Source organism: Suncus etruscus, chromosome 9 (assembly GCF_024139225.1).
Source record: "Suncus etruscus isolate mSunEtr1 chromosome 9, mSunEtr1.pri.cur, whole genome shotgun sequence".
Lineage (NCBI taxonomy): Eukaryota > Metazoa > Chordata > Mammalia > Eulipotyphla > Soricidae > Suncus > Suncus etruscus.
The window spans coordinates 109690839-109716445 of NC_064856.1; the positions used below are offsets into that span (position 1 = coordinate 109690839).

The 25607-nt window shown below is 56.3% G+C and overlaps 4 protein-coding genes across 6 annotated transcripts; 2 read left to right on the forward strand and 2 right to left on the reverse strand.

Annotated features, from left to right (window-relative positions):
• The first annotated feature begins 272 nt into the window (after positions 1 to 272).
• On the forward strand, positions 273 to 3264 carry CTSW (cathepsin W). The gene is made up of 10 exons (XM_049780874.1): positions 273 to 359; positions 548 to 632; positions 1197 to 1310; positions 1595 to 1746; positions 1830 to 1926; positions 2009 to 2086; positions 2385 to 2510; positions 2722 to 2786; positions 2922 to 3080; positions 3154 to 3264. The coding sequence occupies exons 1-10, from the start codon at positions 273 to 275 to the stop codon at positions 3262 to 3264; spliced, it is 1074 nt and encodes a 357-aa protein (XP_049636831.1).
• A 388-nt stretch (positions 3265 to 3652) lies between these two features.
• FIBP (FGF1 intracellular binding protein) lies at positions 3653 to 7117 on the reverse strand. Its single transcript, XM_049780172.1, has 10 exons — positions 6936 to 7117; positions 6556 to 6754; positions 6228 to 6354; positions 5437 to 5537; positions 5093 to 5226; positions 4790 to 4898; positions 4650 to 4713; positions 4302 to 4388; positions 4116 to 4213; positions 3653 to 3752 (listed from the first exon to the last, which is right to left on the reverse strand). Exons 1-10 carry the CDS (start codon positions 7018 to 7020, stop codon positions 3683 to 3685), a joined length of 1074 nt encoding a protein of 357 aa, XP_049636129.1. The 5' UTR covers positions 7021 to 7117; the 3' UTR covers positions 3653 to 3682.
• A 4084-nt stretch (positions 7118 to 11201) lies between these two features.
• On the forward strand, positions 11202 to 11946 carry CCDC85B (coiled-coil domain containing 85B). The gene has a single exon (XM_049780185.1). The coding sequence runs from the start codon at positions 11305 to 11307 to the stop codon at positions 11914 to 11916; it is 612 nt and encodes a 203-aa protein (XP_049636142.1). The 5' UTR covers positions 11202 to 11304; the 3' UTR covers positions 11917 to 11946.
• A 1480-nt stretch (positions 11947 to 13426) lies between these two features.
• Positions 13427 to 24129, reverse strand: FOSL1 (FOS like 1, AP-1 transcription factor subunit). Of its 3 annotated transcripts, XM_049780184.1 has the most exons (4): positions 24031 to 24129; positions 19590 to 19787; positions 14219 to 14326; positions 13427 to 13840 (listed from the first exon to the last, which is right to left on the reverse strand). In XM_049780184.1, exons 1-4 carry the CDS (start codon positions 24127 to 24129, stop codon positions 13427 to 13429), a joined length of 819 nt encoding a protein of 272 aa, XP_049636141.1. The 3 variants fall into 3 exon arrangements, with proteins under 3 accessions (XP_049636141.1, XP_049636140.1, XP_049636139.1); XM_049780183.1 differs by lacking the exon at positions 19590 to 19787; XM_049780182.1 differs by lacking the exon at positions 14219 to 14326.
• Positions 24130 to 25607: the final 1478 nt, after the last annotated feature.

Here is a 25607-nt window from a genome sequence, read left to right on the forward strand (position 1 = left end):
GCTTGAGAGACCATACAGGATGCCAGGGATTGACTTGGGTCTGCTGCATGCAAGCAAATGACCTCCCTGCTGTGCTAAGGCTCTGGCTCCCTCACTCATTTCTTTACCCTTAGGAATGTCCGAACAGGGCGAATGGGGACCAGCAGGCTGTGCAGATGCTGTGGGGCCCACCCACACTTGCAGCCCTGGTTTTTCTCCAGCTCCGCCCCCCCGAACCATTACCCTGCTGGGTCTTCCTGCTCCTGCCATCAACAGTCCAGTCTGTCTGCAGCATGGAGCTCAGGGGACCCCGTGCCTACCTCTTGGCTCTGTGGCTGGGGGGCCTGGCCCTCTGCATCCAGGGCTCCCCCGGGGCCCAGGTAAGGACCCAGCCTACTCCCCTTCTCTCTCTGGGTGTGAGGGGCTCCCTGCTGGGCTGCTGCCCCCTTCTCAGCTGCCACCTTTGCTGGACCGGGACATGTGCCCAGTTACTCCAGACAGAGTCCTACAGGGGTGGGGCTCAGAGGGGTCTCCAGCGAAAAGTAACTCACCTGCTGACCCGGCACAGGACCCTGGGGAGCATCCGCTGGAGCTGAAGGACGTCTTTGCACAGTTTCAGGCTCGGTACAACCGGAGTTACGCAAATGCTGCAGGTACCCCCAAACCCACCCACCCCAGAGGCGAGAAACAGCGCCAAAGCTGGGGGGCACTCCTGGCTCCCTGCCTGCACGGGTGGGGGCATGGTTGCTTGGCTATGCCCCAGGATAGAGGACAGTTGGGGGGTCCTTTGTCCCTGGAGGTGCCATCTGTGGCCCCCCTGGTCCGTGGGTCCCAGACCCAGGACTAGGGCTCCCTCAAATCTCAAGTTGCCAAACACAGGCTGTGGGTTCTGTTAGTAGGGGAGGAGGTAGCTTGCAGGTACTTTTCCATGCAGGCAGCTGAGACCTACACCCCATCCTCCCTGGACCCCGCTTGGGCTAGGCACTTTGGTTAGAGGTGTGAAACACCACCAGCTTGGGGACAGGCAGGAAGTGGTGAATGACTATCACTTTCCCGAGTCCCAGCTTGGGCAGAATGTCACTGCTCCCCCCACCCCCCCCCCACCCCGAGCTAGCACCCTCTTCCTGCCTCCCAGGAAAGTCCCACACTGGGGGGTGAGGTAGGATGCAGCACGCAGGGGGCTTACCTGCAACCACGGACACCCCTATTTCCCCCAGAGCACACTCGCCGCCTGGACATCTTTGCCCGCAACCTGGCCCGGGCTCAGAAGCTGCAGGAGGCAGCCTTGGGGACTGCCAAATTTGGGGTGACCCCCTTCAGCGACCTCACAGGTGCCGTTATCACCCAGGATTCTGTGGTGATAGAGAAAGGCAGAGCTTTCTTGGGCCCTGGCTGCACAATGCCAGCCTTTGCTCTGCAGCCCTTGGAGCTCACAGGACTCCCCAAAACCACGAATGGCCAGTATCCTGCAGCAGGCTGGACACCTGCATAGAACCTGGACTCCCATCTGGGTTTTTCCCTTGCCCCACTATTAAGGGGGTATGGTGGGTGGGAATGTGGGTGGCTGGAGGGGAAGAGGTGAGAACTGTGATCATGGGGTCCCCTGTTCCCCCAGAGGAAGAGTTTGGTCATCTCTATGGGCAACCTAAGCCGACTGCTGGGATCCCCAACTTCAACACAAAGGTAGTGGCTACAGAGTGGGGTGCATCTGTCCCCCTCAGCTGTGATTGGAAAAAGGCAGGCGTCATCTCACCCATCCGATCCCAGGTACATGCCCGGAGCAGCTGGGTGGTGGGCATGGGGCAGGGGGGCCTAGCTGACCCCTCACCCCCCCACTCACTACCCTACAGGGACAGTACCAGTGCTGCTGGGCCATAGCGGCGGCAGGCAACATCGAGGCTCTGTGGAACATCGCTGGGGGGGAAAAAGTGCAAGTGTCGGTGCAGGGTGTGTGGGAGAAGAGGGCCAGGGGGAGGGGTAAGGGGGGCCACAGAGGGCCAGTTGCCCACACTACCCTCTTCCTCCCCAGAGCTGATTGACTGTGACCGCTGTAAGGAAGAGAAAAGTGGCTACGTGTGGGATGCGTTTCTCACCGTCCTCAGAGAGGGTGAGTTGGGCTGGAGAGATAGCACAGCCGTAGAGCATTTGCTTTGCACGCAGCCAATCCAGGACAGATCTGGGTTCGATTTCCAGCATCTCATATGGTCCCCCGAGCTTGCCAGAAGCAACTTCTGAGCACAGAGCCAGGAGTAACCCCTAAGCATGGTTGGGTGTGGCCCAAACTCCTGAGTCTGGTGCCAGGAGGGTGCAGGGCCATGGCACACTAATGGTCGCCAACAATGGTGAGTATGGATATTCTCAACGGTGAGTGTGAGGGCCTCACTGCCTTGGCTCACTGTCCTCAGGAGGCCTGGCCAGCGAGCAGGACTATCCTTTCCAGGGCGACCACGAGCGCTACAAGTGCCAGGCCACAAAGTACAGGAAGGTGGCCTGGATCCATGACTTCACCATGGTGCCCAGGGATGAGCAAGGTACAGAGGCCGGGAGGGGTGGGGGTGGGGGTGGGGGGCAAACGGAGGCAGATGTGTGTGTGTTTAGACACAGGAGGGATATGTTTCTGTATGCCGTGTCTGTGCCCAGGTGGGGTGTGTGTGGATGGTGTTGGAGCAGCAGTGGAGGTGCAGGATTTGGGGGTAGGAGTGGGAGGAGCATGGGCACTGGACTGACAGCGGCTTTCTGCAGTCATGGCGGGGTACCTGGCTGCCCATGGCCCCATCACCGTCCTCATCAACAGTAAACTCTTACAGGTGAGCCAGGCTGGGGCTGGGGCTGGGGCTGGGGCTGGGGCCGGGGCCGGGGCCGGGGCCGGGGCCGGGGCCAAGCAGCGGGTGGTGCGTTCCAGAGGGTCCCGCCGCTGGCTTAGTGCTAGCTCGGGCTCTCAGCACTACAAGAGCGGAGTGATCAAGGCCTCGGACAGTGACTGCGACCCACAGCAATTGAACCACTGGGTGCTGCTGGTGGGATTTGGGAGTGTCAGGGACCCCGAGGGCACTGCATACTGGCTCGTGAAGAACTCATGGGGGCACCATTGGGGGGAAAAGGTGAGTGGGAGCTCCAAGGGTAGGTGGGGGTGGACATGTGCAGGACAAGCCCTCCATGCCCGTCCCTCCCTAGGGCTATTTCCGTCTGCACCGAGGGAGCAACACCTGCGGTGTCACCAAGTTCCCATTCACTGCCCTGGTGAAGGCACCCAACGGGAAGCGGCCAGGCCCCTGCCCTGCCTAAACCCACCCCCCACCCCACCCCACCGCTGGCCTCAAAGTTGTGCTCTGGCCTCAATAAAGGAAGGGGAGACCGAACTGGCCAAGCAGATTCATCTGGGGAGGGAGAACAGGGCTCACTGGATCCCCACAACAGGACACCATGACAAATCAGCTGTCCTGGAGAGGACAGACTCGGCCTTCGGACTGGAACAGGCACCCCGACTGCACCCCCACATGGACATTTCACCCCATACAGATACAATGCATCCCAGAGAGACAAACTGTACCCCACACTGCACCCCTCGTGGACACTGCACCCCATATACACTGCATCCCACACAGACACACCACATCCTTCACCATGTTGCACCCCCAGACGCACCCGCCCCCACAGCACACGCAGACTCCTCTCCTTCATGGAAGCTTTATTGGCGGCGGCCTCAGTCGTGGTAGAGACGCAGCAGGCAACCCCGCAGGGTGCCCATGTAGCGGTCCCAGAGCGCCTGGTGTCTGCGGGTGACAGTAAAAAGTGCCATTACACACCCTCCCTCCTGCCATCCCGCCAGAAGGTCCTCCCTGTCCCACAGTCCCCAATTCTTGGGGTCACAGGCCCAAAGAGGCAGAGCTAGGACTCAGTCCAGGAAGGCCCCCACCCACGGGGGAGATGAAAAGGGAACCTGGTGCGTGCACATGGACAGACAGATGGACAAAAGGGTGGTGGGGCAAGGTAGCAAGGAGTGACAGCCGGAGAGATGGCAGCATGAGGTGGCAGGGTCAGAGAGACTACGGGCTGAGGTGGCAGGAACAGACAGATGGACAGTGGAGCAAGGTGCTGGGGATGGATGGACAGACAGACAGACGGCGGGCTCTCACCGGAAGCCATCCAGGGAGTGGGCCGACGCGGAATACTGATGCAGGAACAGTCGCACGTCATTCAGGGGCCAGTGGTCAGAACGGCAGGGTTCCACGAACTGTGGGCGAAGGTGGCAGTCACCCAGCACCCAGGGACAGTGGCAGGCAATGGGGGGCCACGAGGGTAAAGGGCAGGGCCCCCCTCACCTTCTCCACCAGGTCCACGAACAAGTCCCTGACGTCCTTATTGTGGGTCAGTTTGGCAGCTACGTTCACCAGACCCCGGGACAGGTTCTGTGGAGCAGGGAGTTGGAGGGTCGGTCTTCCACCCCAGGGTTGGGGAGGGCTGAGCCCAGAGGCTGGGAGAGAGGCAAGCGACTCCCCCAAATCCATCCACTACCCTCCAGCCAAGGGCTCCCCAGCAGCTCCAAGCTGGCTGCTCGCTCCCAGACAGGACGAGGGAGCCACAGTGCCACCTGCCGTCCACCCTCGGCAGGCACAGGGTTACTGGAGGCTGGGGTGCCCAGGGGACAGAGGCCAGCTGGGGCCACAGACCTTGAAGTTGGCTTCCATCTCCGAGAAGACACCGAGCTTTCCCCGCAGGGTGGTGCACACCAGGCTGCAGAGACAGGGCAGGGCTAGAGCCATCGAGGGCCACCGCCCTTCAAGCTCAGCCCTGGGGCTCCCCGGGGCACCTCTTATGCAGGTCTAGAAGGTCCTTGTCAGCCACAAGCACCTTGAGTTCCTTCAGCTCCTGGAGAAACTCCTTGTCCAAGTCCATGTCCATGTCATCCGCCTGGGAGTCTAAGGCCATGGAGGGAGTGGGAAGAGGGTCATGACCCCTCCCGAGAGCCCCTCCACCTCACTGACACCCCATGATATGGAAGACGAACGGGGAGCCTGGGTGTGCACTAGAACACGGGGAAGCCCTTGAGCAGAAGTGGGGGGGCTTGGGCACCAGCGTGGGCAGGGTCTGGGTCAGTGGGGGGGGGGCTCACCGACGGCCCCGAGGGTCCAGTTCTGGATCATGAGCTCGGCACAGAAGGCAAAGTCACCAAAGCTCAGATACTGTAGTTTTTTCTTTCCAGTCTCAAAGCGGTTGTTGGCAAAGAAAACTATCGCTGCGTAGTCTCTGCAGGGGGTGCAGGGGTGCATTAGTGGCTTCCCAACGAGCAGCACACACCTGCAACAGGGGTCTCCCGCACTGGCACTCAGCAGCCCTGTCTCCAATCACCCTGCTCAGCCTCCTGATTGGGCTCCTCAGAGCTATGGGTGAGGCCTGGAACCCAAACCCAGGTAGGGTGGGACCAGCATCCCTGGTCCAGCCAGTCTCGGGAGTCACCTGGCCAGCCGGTCAGAGAGGAGGAAATGCTGCTGGATGTTATCGACTAGAGAGCCCCGCATCTCCTCCACCACCTTGAAGACACGCTTGAAGTTGTCAAACTGCAGGGCAGTGAGGGGAGAAGGAAACAGTGCTCAGGGGTGCTCACCCAGGCATGAGCATTTGGCATCTGACAATCAACTCCTTAAGTCCTAATGTCTGGCATCCATTTAACAAGTCGGTCTCAGACTGGATCAGCCTCCCTGACCTCAAATGTGCCTCAACTAGAGTTGTGCCCCTGCTTCCTGGCTCTCTGACCCTGAAGTGCTACCAACCCTCCTGGCTATAATAGTTCAGAGGAAGCAAAATGTGAGTGATCACTCAGCTATGCACACGCTCAGGGAGCTCACATCAGAGGCCCAGAAGAAGGGTCACAGCACTCTGGGACCCCCAGAGAGGCTTGCAGAGAAGGTGGAACTGCCAGGGGTAAATAGGGCAAGGACAAACCATCTGGGTACGCAGCAGGGGCAAAAGGGTCGGGGACGTGGAAACTCAAGAGAGGCTGGCAAGGCCATTGGCACACGGGAGAATCTTGGGGCCAAGGTATGGGGGGCGGGTGAGTGGAAGTCAATGCAAGTTTAGGAGTTGGTGCTGCTGCAAGGTCTCTGCACTGGCCAGAAAGACAGGTGTAATGCATTGCGGAGGAGGTACATGTCTGGGCATGAAAACACTCTCCCCATTAGAGAAAATGGGCTGCAACCACAACGACGGTGTGTGTGTGGTGTGGTGTGGTGTGGTGTGTGTGTGCCCACCTGCCTCCGGCAGCTCTTGAGCGTGATGCCTGTCTTGGTGCTGATGTCATCTAGGTCCTTCTTGGTGCCCTTGGACAACTTCTTGCCCAGGACTTCGCGCACAAAGGCCTCATCAAAGGCATAGTACCTGTTGGGCCCAGAAAAAAAAACGAAGGCCTTGGCACAAAGGGGAGAGGAATGGGGTGGGGAAGACTTAGGTGGGATCCCTCTACTCTTCACTTTCTCACTGCTGGGTTAAATCCCCTCCTCCTTGGGGTCAGCGTGAGGCCTGCAAAAAGGGGTATCCGGGCAGATGGGCTGGTGGGGTGCCCGTGTCCTGCCGGGTCACCTCTCAATGAGCAGCGCCTGGCGGGAGGGCGGGATCTGGAAGATGAGCTGGTGCAGCAACTTGGGGGGCGCGTGCAGCAGGCGTTCCAGCATGTGGAAGGTCCGGTAGTGGTCCATGGTGTCGCTCTGCAGCACGGCCGCCGTGGCCCCCGTCTGCTCCAGGATGCCCGAGCGCACTCGCAGGGCCACGGCGTCGGTCACTGAAAGTTGGGGGGCACAGGCATGACATCAGGGAGGCCAGCCCCATCCCCGGGTGGCCCTGGGCCCACTCCTTGCAGCCCGGGTCTAGGATGCTCCAAACCTGGGGCCTACCCGCCCCGCTGCCAATCCCCAACCTCCTGCAGCCAAAGGAGGGGCGCCCCGCCAGGACCCCCAACACACCAGAGTAACCGTCCAGCCAGAGCCGATACACGTCCTCGTCGATGAGGGTCGTGTTCCCCACGAAGATGTCCAGCTCGCTGGCCATGGCGACGCCCCGGACCGGCCCGGGCACGCGCGGCCCGAGCGCTCCAGGGGAGCGAGCACTGCCCGGGCCCGGCGCGCCGCCGCCGGGCCACTTCCGGGAGCGCGGGGCTGAGTTCCGGGTACTTCGGACAGGATACTTCCGCTTGTGGGCGTGGTCTTGTTCTGTGGCCCCGCCCAGGGGAGGGGCCTCCCGGTCCCCAGGCTCCCACCCCGTTCCGGTTTGCAGGCGGGTGTGTGTGAACCAGAGGCCTTTGGCCCATTTCCCTGCCCGGCCATAAATTCTCTCTCTCCCCATTTGGTTCCTTCTGGGTTTCTTTTGTTTTGTTTTGTTTTTTTCTCTCTCCAACTATTTCTGGCCTTGTCTGGCTTTTTAGACTTCGATTCTAGTTCAGGGGTTCCACCAAGTTCTAGCCCAAATCTTTACACTACCAGCCAATAAAAAAGGTTTCCTGTCCCACTTCTTAAGGTTCTTTTTTATTTATTTTTATTTATTTATTTATTTATTTATTTATTTATTTTGGTTTCGGGGCCACACCCGGTGGCGCTCAGGGGTTACTCCTAGCTGTGCACTCAGAAATTGCTCCTGGCAGGTTTGGGGGGCTTATGGGATGCCAGGATTCGAACCACCGTCCTTCTGTACACAAGGCAAACGCCCTATCTCCATGCTATCTCTCTGGCCCCCCTATCCTACTTCTTAAGGTTCTTTTTTTTTTTTTTTTTTTTTTCGGTTTTTGGGTCACACCCGGTGGCGCTCAGGGGTTACTCCTGGCTTTGCACTCAGAAATTGCTCCTGGCAGGTTTGGGGGACCATATGGGATGCTGGGATTCGAACCAAAGTCGGCTAACGTCGGCCCTGGGTTGGCAGCTTGCAAGGCAAACGCCCTAACTCTGTGCTATCTCTCCAGCCCCTTCTTTTTTTATTTTAACTTCATTTATTGAATGAATGATTGATTGGTTTTTTGGGCCACACCCTGCAGTGCACAGGGTTTACTCCTGGCTCTGCACTCACAAATCATTCCTGGCAGGCTCAGGGGACCACATGGGATGCTGAGGATTGAACCTGGGTCCGTCCCTACCGCTGTGCTATCATTTCGGCCCCTCTTCCTTCTTTCCTTCCTTCCTTCCTTCCTTCCTTCCTTCCTTCCTTCCTTCCTTCCTTCCTTCCTTCCTTCCTTCCTTTCTTCCTTCCTTCTTTCCTTCCTTCCTTCCTCCCTCTCTTTCTTTCCTTTTTTCCTTCCTGTCTCTCTGCCTTCCTTCCTTTCACTTTTCCTTCCTGTCTCTCTGCCTTTCTCCCTCTCTTCCTTTCTTTTATCTCTCCATTCCTTCCTCTTTCTTTCTTTCTTTCTTTCTTTCTTTCTTTCTTTCTTTCTTTCTTTCTTTCTTTCTTTCTTTCTTTCTTTCTTTCTTTCTTTCTTCTTTCTTTTTTTCTTTCTTTCTTCTTTCTTTTTTTCTTCCTTCCTTCCTCTCTTTTCCTTCCTGTCTCTCTTTCTACCTTCCTCTTCCTTTCTTCATTTCTTTCTCTTTTCCTTCCTGTCTCTCTGCCTTCCTTCCTTCCTTTCTTTTTCTTCCTTCCTTCCTCCCTCCCTTCCTTCCTTTTATTCCTTCCTTCCTTTCTTTCTTTCTCTTTCTTTCTTTCCTTCCTTCCTTCCTTCCTTCCTTCCTTCCTTCCTTCCTTCCTTCCTTCCTTCCTTCTTTCTTTCTTTCTTTCTTTCTTTCTTTCTTTCTTTCTTTCTCTCTCTCTCTCTCTCTTTCTTTCTTTCTTTCTTTCTTTCTTTTGTTTTTTTTGGGTCACACCAGTAGCACTCAGGGGTTACTCCTGGCTCTACGCTCAGAAATCAGTCCTGGCAGACTCGGGGGACCATATGGGATGCCGAGATTCGAACCACCTCCATGCTATTTCTCTGGCCCTTTTCTTTTTCTCTTTCTTTCTCTTTTCCTTCCTGTCTCTGCCTTTCTTTTTCTCTCTTCCTTTCTCCCTTCCTCCTTCCTTCCTTTATTTTTTCTCTCCCGCCCTCCCTTCCTTCCTTTCTGTCTCTTTCTTCTTGCTTTTGGGCCACATGGGGCAGTTCTCAGGGTTTGATTCTATGATAGGAATAATGTCTGGTGGAGCTTGGTACTCCATATGTAGTGCTGGCATCAAGGCAAGGTAGAAGCATGCAAGGCAATCATCTTAACCTCAGTACTAGTCAGCAACCCCATCTGTTTCATTTCTGCGTTCCAGTCTCAAGGACAGCCCCAACATTCACCCATAATCAGAGCAAAACCCTGTTATTTTTTTCTCAGATTCCTCTCTTCCTACATCTAGACCTCCCGAATACTTCTACTTATGTTTTTGAATATTTCTAGTATCTGTTCTGTGCTCTCCACCCCCGCTGGCACAGGCCCAGCCTAGCCCTTCTGCATAAGTCTCCGTGCCTGTGGACACAGTGTTTCTGCTAATCTCCCTTCTGCATTCCTTCCCCAGTGTCCAACACTGAGAGGTTAGCCTCAGGAAAAAAATATTCTCATAAAAACTCTTTGTTTTTGGGTCACACCCAGGGATGCTCATGACTTACCCCTGGCTCTGAGCTCCTGAGCTCACCTGGCAGGCCTCAAGGGACCATGTGTGATGCTGGGGATGGAACCTCGGTTGACCATGTCTAAGGCAAATTCCCTACCCACTAAGCACTCTGACCCTTAAATGCTTCCTTTGTATTTATTTTTTTGGTGGTCACATCTGGGAGTGCTCAGGGTTTATTCCTGTCTCTGCACTCAGGGATCCCTCATGGCAGAATTGGAGGACCATATGGACTGCCAGGGATCGAACCCAGGTCGACCACGTGCAAGCCAGCAGCCCTCCCTGTTGTGCTTATTTTTAATAACTTGGCTCTCTTGCTTCTAGTCCTTGCAAGCCTGTGAAAATGCTGCAGCCTGGTACGGAAAACCTTAAGAAACTGCTTCCTGCCCTCCCAGCAGGGCTTCCCTGGCAGGGTGCCAGAGGGAATCTAACCAGAGGCTGCGGCTTGGGCGTGAACCTGAACCTTCCCCCTACACTCACTGTCTCACTGGGCCTCCAGATCTTTCAAAGCCCCTGTGGGCCTTCCCTGCTTAGGGGAACCCTGCGTCCCCCCCTCAGTGGCAGATTCTTTCACATTTGTCTGGCCCATCCCAACCTCCTTGAGGACAGGGATTAGAATCTCCGTCGTTTCTTTCTGGGGGTGTGCCTTACGTACAATAAAGGCTTATTAAACAAACGAATCCCTTGTCTGCAGAGAAAAAAAGGGGTGTTGATGGGCAACTTTTATTTGGGGGACTGACTTGATGAGATTGGGGAGGAGCGTCAAGACGCTCATGCATCTGGGGCTGCCGCGTTAGCACTTGGGGTTCCCAAGTTCTTGAGGAGTTGAGAGGGATGGATAGAGAGGTTCAGGGGCGCAGAGATCCTGTGGGTCTCAGTGGGGGAACATGGAACCCGCAGTTGTGAAGGCTCCAGGGTGGGCGCCAGAGTTGCAGAAGTAGCCATGAGAAACAGAGAGAGACCCAAGCCTCGACTTGAGCTGCTTTGAAACGGGGAGACCCGAGCGAAACGCCTGCTCCAGGGGCACCCCGACTCTGAGGGCTCTGAGGCCACGACCAAGGCAAGTCAAGGCGTACATGAGGGTCCGTTAGTACATGAGTACCCGCATGCATCTGGGGGGCTGGCTCGTTAGCAGCTGGGGTTCTGAGGAACTGAAATGAATGGGTAGAGAGATTCAGGGCTGCAGAGACCCTGTGGGCCCCAGTGGTGGTGGGGGGCATGGAACCCGCAAAATCGTGAAGGCTCGAGGGTCTGCTTCAGAGTTGCAGAAGGAGCCGAGAGACACAGAGAGAGAGAGAGCCAAGCCTCGACTGGAGCTGCTTTGAAACGGGGAGACCCGAACGAAAAGCCTGCTCCAGGGGGCACCCCGATTCCGAAGTCTCTGCGGGCTCGGAGGGCCACGACCGAGGCCAGCAAGGCGTGCAGCAGAGGGTCCCTGTCTAGACCAGGTCCAGAGCGGGCGGGGCGAGGGCGGGGTCTTCCCTGTAAGCCCCGCCCCTCTCCCGAAGGCCGCTCTCGATTGGCCGCGCCCCGCGCGACGTCACCGGGCCCCGCCCCGGCGCGCGCCTCGCCGCGTGCCCACCCCCGGGCGCCCTGCAGCTGCAACTGCCACCGCCACCGCCGCCGCCGCGAGCACCGCGGCTCGGCGCGGCCTCTGCTCGGCCGGCCGGGCTGGACGTGGCGGGGCTCGCGCGGGCGGGCGATGCCCCAGGGGGCCGGGCGGCAGGCATGGAGGCCGAGGCGGGCGGCCTGGAGGAGCTGACGGACGAGGAGATGGCGGCGCTGGGCAAGGAGGAGCTGGTGCGGCGCCTGCGGCGGGAGGAGGCGGCGCGGCTGGCGGCGCTGGTGCAGCGCGGCCGGCTGATGCAGGAGGTGAACCGGCAGCTGCAGGGCCACCTGGGCGAGATCCGCGAGCTCAAGCAGCTCAACCGGCGGCTGCAGGCCGAGAACCGCGAGCTGCGCGACCTGTGCTGCTTCCTGGACTCGGAGCGCCAGCGGGGCCGCCGCGCCGCGCGCCAGTGGCAGCTCTTCGGGACGCAGGCGTCGCGCGCCGTGCGCGAGGACCTGGGCGGCTGCTGGCAGAAGCTGGCCGAGCTGGAGGGCCGCCAGGAGGAGCTGCTGCGCGAGAACCTGGCGCTCAAGGAGCTGTGCCTGGCGCTGGGCGAGGAGTGGGGCCCCCGCGGCGGGCCCGGGGGCGCGGGGGGCGCGGGCGCCGCGCCCACGCCGCCCGACCTCGCCCTGCCGCCCTGCGGGCCCCGCGACCTGGGCGACGGCAGCTCCAGCACCGGCAGCGTCGGCAGCCCCGACCAGCTGCCCCTGGCCTGCTCCCCGGACGACTGAGGACGCCCCTGCGCCGCCCCCCGGCGCCCCGATGGCCCTGGGCTCGCGGGGCCCGATGCCGACGCCGCCCGGCTGCGCGTGGACTCGGATTTGGACTTGGGGGGCCGATGGGGAGGGCCCCTCGCTCTTCCCCTTGGAAGGGGACAGCGGGGTGACAGGAGGCTGGAGCCCGAGTGGGACTGGCCGGGGGCTGCTCTGGGGGGTAATAAATCAGGAAGGAAACAGAGGCCGAGGCCTGGGCAGCGTGTCTCTGGGACTCCTGAGGCTGGACGTGGATGGGGAGGCGCGGGGATGGGGGTCGAGACACAGCACTAGGTGCTCGATTGCTGACGCTGAGCCGGGAGCTGACTACTGACTCCCTCAGCCCCCAGATGGACATTGATGGGGGGGGGTCGCGTGCCATGTGGGTGAGGCACAGCAGAAGCTGCTGGATTGCTGACCCTCAGCCTGGAGCCGACCATGAGTCCCCCAGCCCCCAGTGGGGCCCGCCACAGGCCATAATCTGGCCCCTGAGTGGCTAGGGTTTTCCCTTCCCGGCTCCTTCCTGTCCCAGACAATAGGGCAGGAAGCAGGTGTGGGGGGCCTGGAACCCGCTCAGCCACCTCCTCCCTCCCCCCAGGCCGGAAGGGCCAGAGCAGTCAGTGCTCAGCGGCCCCGGGCAGAAAGAAGGACAGAAGGGCCTTGGGCCCTGGAAACGGCTAATCCTCTTTGCCCAGACTAGGCTCTCATCCTCCCCAGCTAGGCCTTTGACAATCCCGCCTCCCCCCCCCAAGAACAATGCCAGGCCCCAAATCCCCAACGCTGGGTCCAAGGTCACTCCGCACACGCATCTCGGGGTCCCCTGAAACCAGGTGCGAGCTTCGAGCCTTTTATTCCATTTAGGCAGGTTTGTATAAAAATACTCTCTTTAGGAAAATAAATAGCAGCTGTCCTCGGGCTGGAGGCTTGACTTTCCTTCCCGGAACCCGAGGCTTCTCCGAGCTGGGGTCCTGCAGCCAGGGGGTCCTGCAGGCCAGCTCCTCACTGAGGCCCCCGGCCCTTGGGGGCTTGCCTGGGTTCTGTCAGGCCAGGTTTGGTCCTGCAGTGCTGCTGACAGTGGGAAGGGCGAGCTAGTGTTCTGGGCTGGTGGAGGACCACCCGTTGGGTAGGATGGAGTGGGGCACCCAGGAAGCGGGTGATCCCCACAATGCTGGTAGCTTGGAGAGGGAGGATTTAGGGGCTCCAGAGTTTCTCTATGCATCTACAAAGTCCTTGGGGTGGGGGTTTTTGGAGAGTTCTCGAGCACAAACAGGAAATGTTTCCTCTGTGATTTGGTGCAAACTGTGTTCAAGGGACCAGCTCGAGACCACCGGGGCTGCCTCTCTGCTCCCCACTAAGTCTAGCAGGAAGCAAAATAGGTCCCTTGGCACCTGGCGGGCTTGGAAAGGGGAGGAAGGTCCAGCCAGCTGGACCCCAAGTGTGGGGAGATAGTGGCCAGGATGGCACCTGCAGGAGTGAAGGCAAAGGTGTCTCATAAGGCCAGCAGGGTGGGGGAGCCCAGGGGGTCAGAGGACGGGTCCCCACTGCTGCTGCTGCTCCTGCGGTGGGCTGAGGAACAGGGCTCAGGGGTGCTGGGGTAGGTAAAGACCAGACTGGGGGTGAAAGGAGTCAGGGAGGGTGTGGTCATGAGTGTGGGAGTGTGCAGTGCTTCGGGTTCAAGCACTGGTCCCGGGGAAAGGGAGATGCGAGGCACAGGCCGGGCAGGGCCCCTTGAGCTACTGCTGGGGCCACCATCGGGGCCCCCGGGGTCATTCTCCGTCCCGTCTGGGATTTTGCAGATGGGACGGTGGGCTTCCAGCACCAGCTCCAGACGCTCCTTCTGCTTCTGCAGCTCTTCGATCTCTCGCTGCAGCCCGGATTTCTCATCCTCCAGTTTGTCAGTCTCCTGCCGGGGAGATGAGGAGAGGAGTCAGGAAGATGAAGTCTGGGGAGAGGAGGCTTGGGGGTGGGGGAGAGAATGGGGTAGTGCTGGAGATGCTCCCTCAAGATTGCATGACTACAAATCCCATGGGTGCTTGGGCGATGAGAACCACGATTCCCATGAGGCTTGGGGCATCCTGGGAAGCTCAGCAGCTCTGCTTCTTGGGAAACCTAATTTAAGCCCAGATGCCTGGAGATTGCTTCCGCCTGGGTCTGCCACCAAAGGATGGTCCTTGCCACCAGGAGCTGGGGGTGGGGTGGGGTGGGTACTTGGGGCCGCAGGTGCATCACCCCCGTAGCTGGTGGGCCCGAGGCTGGGCACCCTCAAGCCGGTCTTGCTCACCGCCTGCAGGAAGTCTGTCAGTTCCTTCCTTCTGTTCCTGCACTTGGCCGCTGCCAACTTGTTTCGCTCCCGTCTCACACGACGCCGCTCCTCCTCCTCGGGGCTGATCTGGGGAAGAAAGGGGGGCAGTGAGGGAGACACTGAGTTACTTACTGCCCAGCCTTACCTGGTGTGACAGCAGCACGGAGGCCCTCCCAGCCTGCTCTTTGAGGGCCCTTTGCACCCAGCCTGGTCAGTTTCTTTCGGACACCCCAGTTCTGGTGCCTGGTTCTCTGGAATGCACCCCTTTTTCTCCCACCACAGCCTTCACCCTCCTCATTCTCAGGTCTCTAGGTGCTGCTCAGGTCCCAGAGACCAGAAGTGAACTTGACTCTTCTGCCCTGGGGCCATGTTTGGTGCCAGGGATTGATTGAATAGTCAGGACCTATAACCTGGGGCCGGGAAGGTGGCGCTAGAGATATAGAGATAAGGTGTCTGCCTTGCAAGCAGCCGGTGGTTTGGTTTGATCCCCCCAAGCCAGGGGCGATTTCTGAGCTCATAGCCAGAGTAACCCCTGAGTGTCAAACGGGTATGGCCCAAAAACCAAACCAAACCAAACCAAAAAAAGACCCATAACCCCTGCACGATCTCTTCTATTCCCTCTTTACTTATTTTTGTTTTCTTTTGGGGGGGGCCCACTTGGCAGGTTACTCCTGAGTTCAGTGCCCAGGAATCACTTCTGGCAGGCTCGGGGATGCTGGGGATCAGATGTTGGTGCCTAACCCACTGTGCTATTGCTCTGGTCCCTCTTTGTTTTTTGGTTTTGGGGGTGACGCCTAATGGCGCTCAGGGGTTACTCCTGGCTCTTTGTTCAGAAATCACTCCTGGCAGGCACGGGAGTCCATATGGAGTGCCAAGAATCGAGCCGGGGTTGGATGCGTGCAAGGCAAACACCCTATCACTGGTGTTACTGTTTTGACCCCATCTGTCCCCTCTTTATTTTTTTATTTTTTATTTTATTTGTGTGTGTGTGTGTGTGTGTGTGTGTGTGTGTGTTTGGTTTTTGGGCCACACCCAGTGATGCTCAGAGGTTACTTCTGGCTATGTGCTCAGAAATTGCTCCTGGCTTGGGGGACAATATGGGATGCCAGGGATTGAACCCAGATCCGTGCTGGGTCAGCCACGTGCAAAGCAAACCACTGTGCTATAGCTCCGGCCCCTGGCCCCTCTTTAAAATTTAATTTTTAGGGGGCCGCAGTGGTGGTGCAGCAGTAGGGCGTTGGCCTTGCACGCGGATCTCCTAGGACGGACCACGGTTCAATCCCCCAGCATCCCATATGGTCCCCCAAGCCAGGAGCAATTTCTGAGAGTATAGCCAGAAGTAACCCCTGAGCATTACTGGGTGTGGCCCAAAAGCCAAAAACCAAAATAATAATCACAATAATAATGATAATAAAATAAAATTTAATTTTAGCTCACCTGGTGGTGCTCATGGACTACGCCCATTTGGGTGCTGGGGGGTCACTCCTAGCACTCAAAACCATTCTCTACCAGGAACTAATCCCATTGCTCCAGCCTATGGAACCTTTCTTTAGCCTGCCCCCACTTTCAGTCTCTTGAAAACCACACATCCTCTTGGGGGGTGGGGCTGGCAGCACTGGGAGGGGCCAGTGAAAGGCGCCTGGGAAACTGTTGTTATTTTGCTGTTTTTAAATTTCTTTTTATGTTTTGGTTTTTGGGTCACACTGGCTGTGCTCAGGGCTTATTCCCGGCTTTGTGCTCACGGATCGCTCCTGGCAGGCTGGAGTATGCAAGACCTAACCCCAAACCATGGCTCCAGCAAACTGATTATTTTACTGTGAAGCTTTTTGCTTACTTTGGCCGCACTGGAAGGTCCTCTGGGCTCACTCGTGGAGGTGCTCAGGGTCTGCCACATTCAAGGCATGAACACTTACTCCTGTGCTCTCTCTCTCTCTTGAGGCCCAGAGATGGGGAGTCACCCTCTTAGGGTCCCCAAACATAAAACTAAGTTATTCAGCATCAAAAGAGGCCACCTCTGGTGGGTGTTGAATCAGTAATAGCACAGCAAACATGACATTTGCCTTGCAAACAGCAAACCCAGGTTTGATTCTTTTTTTTTTTTTTTTTTTGATTTTTGGTTTTTGGGCCACACCCGGTGGCCAAATGGTGCTCAGGGGTTACTCCTGGCTGTCTGCTCAGGAATAGCTCTTGGCAGGCACAGGGAACCATATGGGATGCTGGGATTCAAACCAACCACCTTAGGCCTGGATCGGCTGCTTGTAAGGCAAACACCGCTGTGCTATCTTTCCGGCCCCCCAGGTTTGATTCTTGACATTCCATATGGTTCCCCTGAGCACCATCAGGAATGATCCCTCAGTGCCGAGCCGGGAGTAACCCGTGAGCACTGCCAGGTGTGGCCCAAAACCTGGGAAAAAAAAAAAAAAGTAGCTCTCTCCTTTCAAAGATCCCCACTCACAGCTCAGCCCCTAGGAGGATCCAGGAACCAGAATGGGACCCCTGGACAAGAAAGGAGGGGAGGAGGCTCAGAACCTGTTTTCAGGGCTCAGTCAGCATCCCCTTCTCTTTGGACCCTGAGCCCAGTCTCCCATTGCTGGAAAGGTACACAGTCCCTTACACGTTTCTCCTGGGACCCTGATCTCCTCCCCACAGCCAAGTGAGCCCTGTAACCTCTCAGCTCACCCCACTCTAGGCGCAAATCCAATATCCAGGGACACATAGGAGCCCTCACCCCACAAGACCCCATTCCTGATTTGTCATGTTCTGGTTTATGTCTGAGGGTCAGTAGGGCCCCCTGTACCTCTCAGGGAAGGTGATCCAGCTGTTCTCAGCTCAGCAACTCTAGGAGACAGTGGGGTCTGTCCTGAGAATTGAACAGCTTCTATCCTTGCTCAGACTGGTGTTATCTTGGTTCAGAGTCTCTTAGCTCTGCACTTTCTTAGCCTGCGCTGCCAAGGGGGAAAACCCATGGATTCCCTGCAGGGTTTTTTTTTTTTTTTGGTTTGTTTTGGTTTGTTTTTTTGGGGCCACACCTGGTGATGCTCACTGTTACTGCTGGCTATGTGCTCAGAAATCTCTCCTGGCTCAGGGGACCATATGGGACGCCAAGGATTGAACCTAAGTCTGTCCTTGGTTGGCCACATGCAAGGCAAACGCCCTACTGTTGTGCTATCGCTTCAGCCCTCCCTGCAGGTTTTTGTTTGTTTGTTTGTTTTGTTTTTGGGTCACACCAGGCAGCGCTCAGGGGTCACTCCTGACTCTATGCTCAGAAATTGCCCCTAGCAGGCACAGGGGACCATATGGGATGCCAGGATTCGAAACCACCGTCCTGCATGAAAGGCAAACGCCTTATCCCCATACTATCTCTCCAGCCTCCCCTGCAGGTTGTTTTTTTTTGTTTTGTTTTGTTTTTTGGGCCACCCGTTTGATGCTCAGGGGTTACTCCTGGCTATGCGCTCAGAAGTTGCTCCTGGCTTGGGGGACCATATGGGACGCCTGGGGGGGGGATCGAACCATGGTTCCGTCCAAGGCTAGTGCAGGCAAGGCAGGCGCCTTACCTCTAGCGCCACCACCCGGCCCCCCCTGCAGGTTTTTTATAAAAATTCTGCAGTAGGACTTTCTGGTGGGGGGGGGCAAGCAAGAGCTAGGGATTTCCTTCCTTCCTTCCTTCCTTCCTTCCTTCCTTCCTTCCTTCCTTCCTTCCTTCCTTCCTTCCTTCCTTCCTTCCTTCCTTCCTTCTTTCTTTTTGGTTTTTGGGTCACACCCGGAATTGCTCAGGGTTACTCCTGGCTGTCTGCTCAGAAATAGCTCCTGGCAGGCACAGGGGACCATATGGGACACCGGGATTTGAACCAACCACTTTTGGTCCTGGATTGGCTGCTTGCAAGGCAAACGCCGCTGTGCTATCTCTCCAGGCCCTCTTTCTTTCTTTCTTTCTTTCTTTCTTTCTTTCTTTCTTTCTTTCTTTCTTTCTTTCTTTCTTTCTTTCTTTCTTTCTTTCTTTCTTTCTTTCCTTCCTTCCTTCCTTCCTTCCTTCCTTCCTTCCTTCCTTCCTTCCTTCCTTCCTTCCTTCCTTCCTTTCGTTTTTGGGCCACACCCGGTAACGCTCAGGGGTTACTCCTGGCTATGTGCTCAGAAGTTGCTCCTGGCTTGGGGGACCATATGGGACACCGGGGGATGGAACCACGGTCCGTCCAAGGCTAGCGCAGGCAAGGCAGACACCTTACCTTTAGCGCCACCGCCCGGCCCCTCTTCTTTCTTTCTTTCTTTCTTTCTTTCTTTCTTTCTTTCTTTCTTTCTTTCTTTCTTTCTTTCTTTCTTTCTTTCTTTCTTTCTTTCTTTCTTTCTTCCTTCCTTCCTTCCTTCCTTCCTTCCTTCCTTTCTTCCTTCCTTCCTTCCTACCTTCCTTCTTTTAAAAGAAGGAAAAAACAAAAAGAAAAAAAAAAGCGAAAAAATAATCTGCAGTAGGGGCCAGAGAGATAATTTGCCTTGTTGTGGCTGACCAGGGTTTAATCTCTGGCATCTCATCTGGTCCCCCAAGCGACAACAGGTGTAATCCTGAGAGCAGAGCCAGGAGTATCCCCTGAGCACTGCCGGTGTGGCCTCCCTTCCAAAAATACATTCTGTGGGACCGGACAGATAGCATGGAGGTAAGGCATTTGCCTTGCATGTAGAAGGACAGTGGTTTGAATCCCGGCATCCCATATGGTCCCCCGAGCCTGCCAGGAGCCATTTCTGAGCATGGAGCCAGGAGTAACCCATGAGCACTGCCGGGTATGACCCAAAAAAAAAAAACAAAAATAAAAATAGGGCCGGGAAGGTGGCGCTAGAGGTAAGGTGTCTGCCTTACAAGCGCTAGCCAAGGAACGGACCGCGGTTCGATCCCCCGGCGTCCCATATGGTCCCCCCAAGCCAGGGGCAATTTCTGAGCACATAGCCAGGAGTAACCCCTGAGCGTCAAACGGGTGTGGCCCAAAAACCAAAAAAAAAAAATAAAATAAAAAAAAATAAATATATATAATTCTGTAATGGATGGGGAAAATCGCCTTCGCCTTCCACTGGTGGTCCTGCCCACCCTCTCTATGCATATAGCTGCCCCCCTCCTCAGCTCTCTACCTGCCTCCCCCCTTCCTGCACCACCACGTACAGTGGGTACAAGGTGTGTTGTTTCCGCATCTTCATTCACTTGTGTCTGGGCTAATACATCTCCACCTTCTGAAAGCCTTCCAGATTCAGCAGCGTCCGGTTTTCTTCCCCAAGGCTCCTCTCACCACCAGGGGTCCCCACCTTCTCAGCCTGTGCTTCCCCACCCCCTGCCCTTCTGCAACCAGGTGTCAGAACCTCCACTACTTACCTGTTCACTGGCCCGACGCCGCACCCCCGGAGTGGGCCCCAGTGCTCGGATGACGCCTGGCCGGAGTGGTGGGGGGCTGAACTGGGGGTAGGATAGAGGCCTGGGGTAACTGCCAGGTCCCAGGAAGTGGGGCTGCACCATCCACTGAAGTCCTGGGGTCCCGCTCACAGCATTGACGCTTGGCACCAAGTGGAACTTCTGTAGGGGAGAAACAGAGAGTCCGGGGTGAGGCAAGCTGGTAGAGAGTCTCCACGAGGACAGATCCCCACACTACATAGCCTCTTCCCTGCTGCTTTTTTTGGGGGGGTCATACCCAGCAGCACTCAGGGATTATTCCTGGCTCTGTGCTCAGAAATAGCTCCTGGAGGGGCCAGAGCAGTGGCGCAAGCGATAGGGCTTTTGTCTTGCACATGCTGACCTAGGACAGACAGCAATTTGATTCCCCCAAGCCAGGAGTGATTACCAGGTGTGGCCCAAAACAAACAAAAAAAGAAATAGCTCCTAGAAGGCTTGGGGACCATATGAGATGCCAGGGATCAAACCCGGGTCTGTCCTGGGTTGGCCACGTGCAAGGCAAATGCCTTGCCATTGTGCTATCACTCCGGCCCCTACTGCTGCTACTGCCTCTAAGAGACCAACTAGACCGAGACTTGGCAGACTGACTGAAAATGTCTTGCTTTTGAGATGTGTGACATTGGGCAGATGGATTAACCTCTCTGTGCCTCATGAGCCCATCAGAGCTACTGTTTATAAACTGTGACATGCAGGTACCGTCTCGTCTCAACCACTTTATGCTTACTTGAGTAGAAATATTTTCAGGTTGGGTTTGGTGTAGTGGTAGTGGGAGGTGATGCTGGAATCTAACCAGGTCTCATACATGCAAAGTAAGTGCAAATATTTTAGTTTGAATCATATCCTGGTTCCCCCTCTATTTTTTCCTTCCTTTTTTTTTTTTTGCCACACCCAGCATTGTAAGGGCTGACTACTGGCTCTGTGCTCAGAGATCACTCCTGGCAGGGTTGGGGACCATATGGGATGTCAGGGATTGAACCTGGGTTGTGGCACGCACTCAAATATCCTGCCCACTGTGTTATCATTTGGTCCTTGATTCACTTTTTTTTTTGGGGGGGGGTCACACCCGGCTTTGCTCAGGGGTTACTCCTGGCTCTACACTCAGAAATTGCTCCCGGCAGGCTCAGGGGACCATATGGGATGCCGGGATCCAAACCACTGTTCTTCTGCACGCAAGGCAAATGCCTTACCTCCATGCAATCTCTCCGGTCCCACTTGATTCACTTTTTTTGGGAGGCTCACCCCAAGTAGTAGTTGGAAGGGCAGGGCATTTTCCAGTGATGCTCTGGCCCAGCTATGATAGCAACCATCAGGGCTCCCTGGGTGACGTGTGGGAGGCTCTGAGGTGTGGGATGGAACTAAAGGCCTCTTGCTTGCCAGGCATGTGCTCCAGCACTTCGACCACTCCCCAGCGCCCGTATCTCCATTTCAAGCCGAAAACGTGTCCACAGACCAACAGCTTGAGCCTGGTGTTTAGTGGGAGGGGGGACTGCTTCTGCACCCCACTGGAATCCCAGCTGCACATATAGGATGATTTCAGCTCCTGATCCCAAGGGGGACGGTGGGATCTGGCTGAGTCAATGAGTCACAGGACCTGGGAAGGGGCAAGTAGGTACCAGGGCACCAGGCGATGTGAGCAAAAGCCGCCAGCCAGGTGACAAGTATGTCTCTCCTAATATCATTCTGGCTCTGCCACACATGGACAGTGACTTTTGGCAAATGACTCACAACATTGTGCTTCAGTATCCTGGGTTTCCTTTTTTTTTTTTTAGGTTTTTTTTTTTGGGGGGGAGGGGGAACCATACCATATGGTGCTCAGGGGTTACTCCTGCCTCTACACTTGGGAATCACTCCTGGCGAGCTCAGGAGATTCCATGAGATGCTGGGGACTGAACCCGGGTTGGGCTCAGGGTGTAAGTGCTCTCCCCACTATACTATGGCTCTGGCCTCTTGGTTTTCCTTATTCTTGAATGTCCTAGTTGAAGGTGACCTCAACTGCTTGATGCTAAGAAATATCCCTTCCTAACTCTGAGATCTCTATCTCTCTATGTATAAATATATACATATATATGTGTATATATATACACATACATGTATATATATATTCTTTTGGACCACACCCAGTAGTGCTCAGGGGTTACTTCCTGGCTCTGGCTCAAGAATTACTCTTGGCGGGGCCGGGAAGGTGGCACTAGAGGTAAGGTGTCTGCCTTGCAAGCGCTAGCGTAGGACGGACCGCGGTTCGATCCCCCGGCGTCCCATATGGTCCCCCCAAGCCAGAGGCGATTTCTGAGCGCATAGCCAGGAGTAACCCCTGAGCGTCAAATGGGTGTGGCCCAAAAACAAAAAAAAAAAAAAAAAAAGAATTACTCTTGGCAGGTTGGGAGGGCCCTGGGGAAGCTGGGGATTAAATTCAGTCGGCAGCGCACAAGTCCTACCAGACCTGAGATGAAATTCTAATTGGGAATTAAGGGGAGGGAGGGGCTTCCCCATTGGTTCTCAGGGGTTACTCCAAACTCAGTGCTTTTTGTTTGGGGGGGGGGCGTCTCTTTTGGTGGTGCGCAGAAGCCTTTATAGTGCCAGATCAACCCTGGGTTCCTGCCTGCACAGCCTGTCCTCCAGTCTTTCTAGTTCTCTCCCGGTCTCCCCTCATTGGAAATTTGTGGGGGTGGGTGGGTTTGGCACTAGGTGACATCCAGTGGGACAAGGGGGCCCATCCTGGCTCTGCACTATTTGTGGTACCAGATTTCAAGGCTGATAATATGCAAGACAAGACCTTAACTTTTGTGTTCTCTCTGAAACCCCTCATGGACGAATTTTACAAAATCAGTGGCACAGAAAAGTCTTGACGAGTTTTTCACTTAGTGGGGACTTAGAGTCCATGCAATACGGTAAAATAGTTGGCAATTACGGTAGGGGAGTGCTTCAGATTCTCGGGATCTCCGATGATTTTTTTTTTTTTCTGCTAAAATTCTTCCCAGCCTGGGGTTGGAGCGATAGCACAGCAGTAGGGTGTTTGCCTTGTACGCGGCTGACCCAGGAGGGACTTGGGTTTGATCCTCAGCATTCCATATGGTCCCCCGCCCCTCCCGCGCAGGAGCTATTTCTGAGTGCAGAGCCAGAAGTAAACCCTGAACAAGGCCAGGAGAGTTCCACAAACCAAAAACCAAAAATAAACAAATAAATAAAATAATTTTAAAAAAGGATTCTTCCAGTCAGCAATCTGAAGAATAGGTTGAGGGATGCAGTAGCTCAGCCACGCACTTTTGCACTGTGTCCCACAAATTCTGACAACTTGTGTTTTCATTCTCATTCGTTTCCAGGAATCATTTGATTTTAATCTTTGGCTTAATCTCTGATCCACTGAAAAATCTGGGTTCAGGCTGTCAGGGATCCGGTAGCTCAGCTGGGTCAGGGCTAGAAACTGTGGGTTCAGGGTCTGAACCCTGAGCCCTGGGTGTGGGCGCTCCGCTGCCAGGAAGCATCCACACAAGCCCAGACTTGACAATTCGGGGAACCTCAGTGTCCCCTGCCCAAGCAAGGGCTGGGAACCCAAGTGGCCCAATGACCCTAGTTCCGGGCCCGGCGGCTTCGCCTCGCCTCGCCTCGCCTCGCCTCTCCCGCGCGCGAGGCTGTCCCGGCCAGGAAGGGAGGGGCGGAGGGTGAGTCAGCCGCCGTGACTCGGCCACCGTGACTCGGCGTTCCGGGGGCCCCTTCCCTCCCGGCCCGGACACGTGCTCGCAGCCCCTCGACAGGAAACGGGCACCTGCAGTGTGCCAGGAGGCGCAGGGGCCAAGTGGACGGGCCGGGCCGGGCAGGGAGGTGCAAGGCGGGGTGGCCCCAATGCACCCGCCCAATACATCCTCGCGCCTCGCCTCTCCATCCTAGCTGGACACGCGGACCCCGGCTTAGGAAGGGGACAGGCAGGGACGTGGCGATGGCGACAGATGGACGGACAGGCAGCCGGACCGGACAAAGAGACAGACAGATGGACAGACAGGTAGACAGACATGCTCCAGGGGTGTCTGGGGATGGAGCCGGCCTCCCTCCTTGGTGGGCACGTCCCGGCGGCTTCTTCCCAGCCGGGGATCCCCGGGACAGGCCCGCCTGCCGAGCCCTTGCGCCCCTGCGCCCCGGGGGCGTCTGGACGCGCCAAGTGCGTCTCCAATTGCGCACGAACGGGAGCGCAGGGGACAGCGCCGGGGCGAAGGGGCATCTCCGTGCCGCCGTCCCAAGGGATGCTCGGCCCGGAGCGGGGCAGGACACGGAGCCACAGGGACAGGAGACTCCGGAGAGAGATCGGGTCCTCGGGTCCCCCGTGTGCTCCATCCCCATCCCGGGAGCGTCGCTGTCCAGCCCGGGACCTCACCTGCTGGGCGGCGGCGGCGGCGGAGGCGGGGGGCGGCGGGCCACCGTACGCGCCGCCGGCCCCGGAGCTCGGTCCCGGTTCCCCGAAGTCTCGGAACATGCCCTGGGCTTTGGCTCCGGCTCGGCTCGGCTGGGCCCGCGTCGGCGGCGGCGGTTCTGACTCACTGGCGGCCCGCGGAGTCTTCGCTTTTAATGAATGGGCTCGAGAGGGCGGGCGCAGAGGGGGCCAGGCCACGCGGGCTCCACCTCTCGCTCTCTCTTTCTCTTTCCCGGGGTGCCCCGGCTCCCCCCACCCCTGCCCGGTGGCAGGCACCCCCGGCCCGCCCCGTGACGCAGCTGCCCGTACAAGGAGCGGGCCCGGCGCGCCCAGGTGCGAGGATTCCCCGAGCGAGCGCACCTGCGCCCCGCCCGCGCGTGGGTGTCCGGTTCCCGCCCCGAGTGGAGCGGAGCGGAGCGGCCACTGGTCAAGGTCTAGGCGCTTGGGCACTGTCCCCCTAGGCGTCACCATCCGACTTTCCGAACTCTAAGGGCAGCCCGTCTGTTTTCTTTGCTTGGGATGGTTTGTTTTGTTTTATTTTATTTTATTTTTTTATTCTATTCTATTCTATTTTTATTCTATTTTATTTATTATTTGGTTCACATCCGACACACCCGATAGGGGTTACTTCTGGCTCTACGCTCAGAAATCGCTCCTGGCAGGCTCGGGGACCATATGAGATGCTGGGATTCAAATCACCGTCCTTCTGCATGCAAGGCAAACGCCTTACCTCTATGCTATCTCTCCGGCCCCTATTTTATTTTAATTCTATTCTATCTTATCTATCTATCTATCTATCTATCTATCTATCTATCTATCTATCTATCTATCTATCTATCTATCTATCTATCTATCTATCTATCTATTGGGTCATAGTCTGCAGCACTCAGGGATTACTCCTGGCTATCTGCTCAGAAATCACTCCTGGCAGGCTTGGGGGACCATATGGGATGCTGGAATTCGAACCATCGTCCGTCCTGAATCAGCTGCATGCAAGGCAAATGCCCTACCGCTATGCTGTCTCTCTGGCTCCATTTTGTTTTTATTTTATTTTATTCTATTATTTAATTTATATCTTTATTTAAACACCTTGATTACAGACCTGATTATAGTTGGGTTTCATTCATAAAAAGAACACCCGCCCTTCACCCATTGTCCTTCATTTCCCTCCTATTTCTCCCCCTCCCCCTGTATTTGAGACAGGCATTCTAATTCTCTCATTTATTAACAGTACCACGATAATTGTCAATGTAGTTATTTTTCTAACTGCACTTACCAGTGTTTGTGGTGAGCTTTGTATTGTGAGCCTGTCCTTCCAGTCCACATCTCTATTGTCTGTGGGTATTTTTTTATTTTATTTTTATCTTGTTGGTGGGGGAGAGGGCACTCACATCTGGCAATGCCCAGGGCTTACTCCTGGCTCTGCACTCAGGAATCACTCCTGAAGGTGCTCACTTCTGGGGACCATATGGGATGCTGGGGATCAAACCCAATTCAGCAGGTTGGCTGAGTACAAGGCAAGCACCCTACCTGCACTATTG